This window comes from Onychomys torridus, chromosome X (genome assembly GCF_903995425.1).
Source record: "Onychomys torridus chromosome X, mOncTor1.1, whole genome shotgun sequence".
Taxonomy (NCBI): Eukaryota; Metazoa; Chordata; class Mammalia; order Rodentia; family Cricetidae; genus Onychomys; species Onychomys torridus.
Genome location: NC_050466.1, coordinates 81676971 through 81683624, shown reverse-complemented (window position 1 = coordinate 81683624; position 6654 = coordinate 81676971). Strand labels below are relative to the sequence as shown.

Genomic DNA, 6654 nt, shown 5'->3' with positions numbered 1-6654 from the left:
GATTCTCACTGGAAACTGAGAGGGCCCCCACAACTCTAAGGAGCTAGAAGGCATGAGTGCCAGCCTGCTGCATTCAGCCAAGCCCACCAGAGGCAGTAATGATAGGCTGTAAACCTAGAATTAATCTGCTTCTTCCTTAGGGAACAGGCAGTTGAGAACAGACGGCCAGTAGGTTCCTAACATTGGTCCTCTCCTGGAAACATGCAGAGGCTAACTTAGATAAATAAACAAAGTGTGGATTCTCCTGGATGAAAGTGCACTTAATTTTGTTCTACCCTTGGCAGGTGTCTGTGTCTCCAGCATCCTGCCCACACATCTTGCTGTCGTCCATAGCCAGGTCATCATGCCTCGTGGTCAGAAGAGTAAGCGCCATGCCCGGAAGAAATGCCATCAGACCCGAGATGAGGGTCAGGCTTGTGGAGGTGTTCAGGAAATAGCAGAGGAATCAGGAAAGGCAGCAGAAAAGTCCTCTGCCGCCTCCCAGACCCAGCCTGGGGCTGAGTCTTCCAGCACTCCCGAGGCTCCTCAGAAAGCAACACCATCTGCCTCAAGCACTCTGAGTATTTCTTCCTTGGAATCACATGAGAGTTCCTGTGAGGGAAGTGAAGAATTCAAGGAAAAGGAATGCCCTGTTGAGGACAAGCCCTGCACCATCCTTCCTCACCAAGAAATGGTAGCAAGAAAGGTAGTGGTGCTCTTACAGCACTTGCTCCACAACTTCAATCTGAAGAAGCTTACTACTAAGGAAGACATGCTGAAGCTTATCACCAAGAAGTATGAATACGACTTCCCTGAGATCTTCAGGAAAGCCTCTCAGAAGCTGGAAGATGCCTTTGAGGTGGAAGTGAGGGAAGTCAACTCCAGTGAGCCCTCATACAACCTCATCAGCAAGCTGAAGCTCCCCAACAATGGGAGGATTCGTGCTGGCAGAGGCTTTCCCAAGACTGCTTTCGTGATGTGTGTCCTAGGTATCATCCTCATTAGGGGCAATTGTGCCAGTGAAAAAGATGTCTGGAAAATCCTGAAGAAGCAGTGAATCTATCCAGGGAAGAAGCACCGTATCTTTGGTGAGCCCCGGAAGCTCATGACCCATTATTTAGTGAAGCTGAAGTACCTGGAGTACAGGCAGGTGGCAGGCAGTGATCCCCCACACTATGAGTTCCTGTGGGGTCCCCAAGCCTATGCTGAAACAAGCAAGATCAAAGTCCTGGAATATTTGGCCAAGATAAACCAAACAACACCTAGTGCCATCTCTGCCATTCATGAGGAGGCTTTGAAAGATTACCAAGGACAAACAGAAGCCAGAGATGAAGATGACTCTGATGCCACTGACCAAACGAGTGAAGATTCCTCAGTAAAATTACCAGCAAATTCCACTGTCCCCGTTGACCCTTAAAGTTTTCCTGTCATTGAGATAAGGACATAAAGCATGACAAAGTAGGTTTTCTTGGAAATATGAAATAATCTTAGAGTTAGTAGGTCAGTACACTGGGAAGAGCAGGGGATTAGAACATAGTTAAATCTAGTCTCCTTTAATTGCATTCATTATGTGGTTTGGTAAAGTTAAACGCAATAAATGGAATTAAATATTTCCCCTGGCTTGTAAAAAAAAGTCAATAAAAGTCAAATGTTTATGAATTAGACTTTGTGTTTATTTACTGATATTGATCACATCTTATATCAAATATACTATCTTTAGAAGTCCATGTGAAAGTATTATAATGGTAATATCATATTCCAGTTTACAATTTTAGAAATTTTGAGCCAATATCTGCAGTTTTACCAGTAAAATTGCATTTCCTCTCTTTGACTTAACGTAAATTAAAAAAGTAATAAGGACAATGGAGGTTTGTTTTGTTTTGTTTTGTTTTGTTTTTTGTGAGTAAGCAGAAGATTGTCCTGTTTAATTACTGCTTGCTCTTTTCTTAAAATGCATATACTCTGCTTGTGTGGTGTAGTAGAGCTCTTTATAACATTCTCCTACTGCGAATGTAGGACAATATCCCTTGAAAGCAGAGGGCAGGACACAGAGTTCTGGACAACACAAGAATAAACAGACAACTTGCACTGCAAGAGGAAGGGGGAATGAGGTCTAACTTGATGGTGCCAAGTACCCTCTTAGTGATGGAAACCCAATAAATAAAGGCAAAGTCTGTAAACTGGTCCAGAGAAAGCCTGATCTGACCTTGTCTGGTGATCAGATGGCCAAACACCCTAAAGGTCGTGCTGGAACTCTCATCCAATAACTGATGGAAGTGGATGAGAGATCCTTGGCCAGGCCCCAGGTAGAGCTCCAGGAGTGCAATTGTCTAGAAAGAGGAGGAACTGCAAGAGTGAAATGTTGAGACCAAGATTGGAAAAGCACAGGGACAAATAGCCAAACAAATGGAAGCACATGAATTATGCACCAAAGGCCGTGGAGCCCCCAGCTTATTCAGGCCCTCTGGATAACTGAGACAGTTGAATAGCTTGAACTGTTTGGGAGGCACCCAATCTGTGGGATCAGGACCTGTCCTTAGTGCTTGAGTTGGCTGTGGGAACCTTGGGCTTAGACAGGGACACTTTGCTCAGTCTGGAAAGAGGGGACTGGACCTGCCTGGACTGAATCCACCAGGTTTAAATGAGTCCCTAGGGGAGTCTTGGCCCTGGAGGAGATGGGAATGGACGGGAGGGGCTGGGGGAAAGTGGGGTTGGGAAAGGAGGGGGGATGACAGCGGAACCCATGGCTCTAGTGTAAAATTAAAACACAAATTAGCAAATAACAAAAAAAAATGTAACACACATCCAGTAAAGTTTATATTGACAGGTTCAACATGGCCCCTGTTTACCGCCATTTGGCGGGCCCTGCATTAAGGCTCCCCTTTTCCAAGACTGCAGGAAGACTCTGCAATCTCCACACCCTGCCCCCACACTCATTTGCCAGAGACATCAGACACTTCCTGAGACTCAGAGACCAGCCTCCAGCTTCCATCCTGCCCTGGAACTCCCACCTGGACCAGAGGTGAATGCCTGGGGTCACACCCAGAGAGGCCAGCACCTGGGTCTCAGCCCTGGGCACCAGCCACTCCAACAATGGTGTTTCTTATCAGAGCAATCAAGTTTTGATTCATTGAGCAAGGCATGTGGAAAAGTCAAATTCCCAAAACTTGGAAAACAGATGCAATTTTCATTCATTGTTCATGAAGGAGTTGTGCTAAATGACTTTAAACATAATGAATAGATGCCACCCCCTTAGATGGTATGCCTTACAGTTTTTTTTGGGGGGGGAGGAAATCCTACAAGTCTATGCTAGCAACACAGAAAAATTACACACTGGATGTTGGGGTGAGATGGAGGGGTATCACCTTAATTTTGGTTTAATTTCTATAGTTCTGGATGCTGAAAAGTGTAAGATCAAGGGGACTGCTGACCCAGTTCTAAATAACACAATCCTTATTTAAAACTTTGAGAGAGGAAAAGAACAGGGGAGTAAGGGATGGACCCAAAATGAAGACAGGGAAAGGTGTAAGTGATTGGGTTGGTGGGCAAATGGAACCCAAGTCTCCATTTGGCAGGAAGGGAAAATGTCCCAGTTTCTTTCCAGTGCTGATAAGTCCTTTTGAAAATCAGGTGACTGGTGCACATTCTGTTAACATTTTGAGAGATCCCTCAAGTAAGATGAGATCCATAGAAACCACTACATCATCACCATTTTACTTGCACTGAAAAGTAGGTCCTAACTGAGGGGAAGAGCTTTTCATATAAAGTTATCTTAATTTTCATTTCACAAACATTTCTCAAGGGCTGCATTTTCTTAAGTCAATAATGACTAAAATGAGGCAGCTGGACAGAAGGACATCATGGGGGCAGTAGAAAGGTTTGACCTTATGGCAAATTATAAGACCTTGAATTGTAGTCATCTGGGACAAGCCACCCCATACTCAAATTAGAGCTTTCATGTTGAAATTTAATGTAGGTGAACCCATTACCTTTGCGCTGTGTACTGTAATTTTATGAGACTCTTCTACATGCTTTAGTACCTTCAAGATAAGAGAACAAGATGTACTACAAGTGGGTGTATCACTGACCTGGTCCTGAGAGTTTTGGGATGCCCCCTCCTCTCGTTTCTCTATTGTCAGTGTAGGTAGGCAGCCTTACCCACCTCACCAGATTAATTACACAGTCTTGCCCACCTCATCAAATTTAACTATACTTTCAGGGTTACTTAATGGGAAAAGATTTCCAGCTAAGATAGGAGCTTTAATTTCATTGCTCCCTTCCATATGCCTCACTCCTGACTCACCTGCCGGTGCATCTCATGCACATAGGCAGGGCCCTGATCTTTGCTTTGTCCCTAATTCCAAAGAAATATGTTCTCATGCACCACAAGCTTTTCTCTTCCCAGTTCCCTGTTATAACTCACTGCTCAGCTGATGGTTATAGGATCACCAAAGAACATGAGTCCAGAGATCATTAGGTAAGAAACTGTAACAGCTAAAGTTATTTACAGCCCCAGACCCAAAAGTATCTGGGCTTTGCAAAAATAGACTTTAATATAACCTTCTATTACTGTGAAATGATTCTAACAATTGATCACCTGTCTCCTGGATGCAAAACTAGTAAAGGAAACAAATGCCTTAAAATAACCTGTCTCTGATAAACTAAACATGTTCCAATCTCTCTGTCTCTCCCATTAACACTAACCAATGTAAGCAGAGTACTAAACACCACAGATGGTCACTAATTTTCTCATGGCTGCTTCTTAACATGTTCAAACCTTTTTTTACAAGCTCCAGAAACGGTCTTAAATCCATCTGGGCAGGTCGGATCTACTTCAGGCTTCTCCTGTCACATCATCATCCTGTCAGACACAGAAGCAGCCAGAGTGCCAAGCCAAGAAGGACGCATGTCTCCACAGCATCAGAAGAAGGCAGACAGCCCATCATCCCACACTGCCTGTCTACCTTGGAAGACTCCCTACTCTACCTCCCCCAAGAGCCAACTGACGCCCAACAAGTCAGCTGGAAGCAGGTTTTCTGGGAGAAATGCAGCCCCTCTTCCTATTCACTCTCATTTTTATAATAAGAAGCAAATACTGGAATGTTAGAATCCTGCCCTCCCCCTTCCAGATCTAATGTCTTACATCATCAGGAGGGCAGGGGCAACTGTGTACCTCCACATGGTCATGCAATCCCCACCCTTTCCTTTTTCTGTTTTCCTCTCTGCTCTGCTCCCGCCATCTCTCTGTCCCCTCCCCCAGTCCTGGGTGTCTCCAATCCCTTTCCTTCCTTATAAAATTCTGAAAGGTACCACTGAGTTCTCTCATGACCATGACCTTTCCATGTGGAAACCAGCACCAGCCACCAGCACCTATTTCCTTTCAATTGTCCTCATTACTTTTGCCTTGTGTGCTATAATTTTTATTAGACTATTCTACGTCCTCCAATACTTTCAAGATATGAGAACAAGATGCACGACAAGTAGATGCATCACCTGTGACCAATATAATAACAGCAACATTTCAAAGACTGAGCATTATTTTTCCAGCTGTGTACTCCAACCAGATAGTGCCTACACAAGACTCACTTGCTTGATGATGAGCTTGCAGTTTTCTTTTTAAGGCTGGTAGACAGAATAGTAAGACTGAACCCTGATACACATTTGTCTGGTACACTCTTCCAACCTCCTACTTGAAGATGCTCTGCCTCCTGTTCATTACTTTCTCTCTCACTCTTCTAAACTCAGACAAAATAATGATACTAGTATTCAAAGTAGTGAAAACAAGTCGATAAAAGGCAAGTGAAAAGATTAAAAATCTTCAGATAGTGGCCCTAGGCTTTTGTTTCCTGAAAGGCAACATGATACAGGAGCTGATATTCCTGGTATGATATACCTGCAGGTCTTTGCATAGTACAGCACCATTCCCCAGATTCTTCCCAGTAAACACTCCTTCTACTTCTGGGGCCTGTCCATAGCCTAGTTTGTTCATAACATAGTTTGGTGTTCCTTTTATCCTTTGCTTATTATGGTAATCGAATTTGGAATTAAGTTTTCTCCAATTGTATGAGAGGAATTGATTTGTAATAATATGAACCATTCCCACTAATAATACTTTATTTTTACATGAACATTAATTATGCAACTGCTCTAAATTGTAGTCTCCCTTAATAGTACTAGAAATAGTACAAGAAAAATTATCTATCAGTCACTCAATGAAATTGACAGCCTGAAAACAAGTACATGTAAGGAAGAAGGTGAGATAGTATGTATGTAAGCTCTGAAGACCAAGATATGAACGTGAAGAAAGGGGAAGGGGAGGAGACAGGGAGGGAGGGAGGGAGAGAGATAGAGAGAGAGAGAGAGAGAGAGAGAGAGAGAGAGGAGAGAGAGGAGAGAGGAGAGAGAGACGTGTGTGTGTGTGTGTGTGTGTGTGTGTGTGTGTGTGTGTGTGTGTGTGTGTGTATGTGTGGTATATGTTCCCCAGTATGTGTAGATATATGACTATGCACACATAAGGAATCCAGAGGAGACAACTGGATACCCCTCTTCATCATTTTACAGTTTATTACCTTGATAGGAGTCTGTCACTGAGGCTGGAGCCAAGATGGGTGGCCAGCAAGCCTTAAGGATCCTCCTGTCTCTGTCTTTATAAAACAGGGGAACTGGCCCATGTAT

The 6654-nt window shown here is 43.7% G+C and overlaps 1 protein-coding gene across 1 annotated transcript; it reads left to right on the top strand.

Annotated features, from left to right (window-relative positions):
- The first annotated feature begins 343 nt into the window (after positions 1 to 343).
- LOC118574703 (melanoma-associated antigen B5-like) lies at positions 344 to 1396 on the top strand. Its single transcript, XM_036175622.1, is given in 1 exon segment — positions 344 to 1396. A coding segment is annotated over 1 exon segment (1053 nt).
- The last annotated feature ends 5258 nt before the right edge of the window (positions 1397 to 6654 follow it).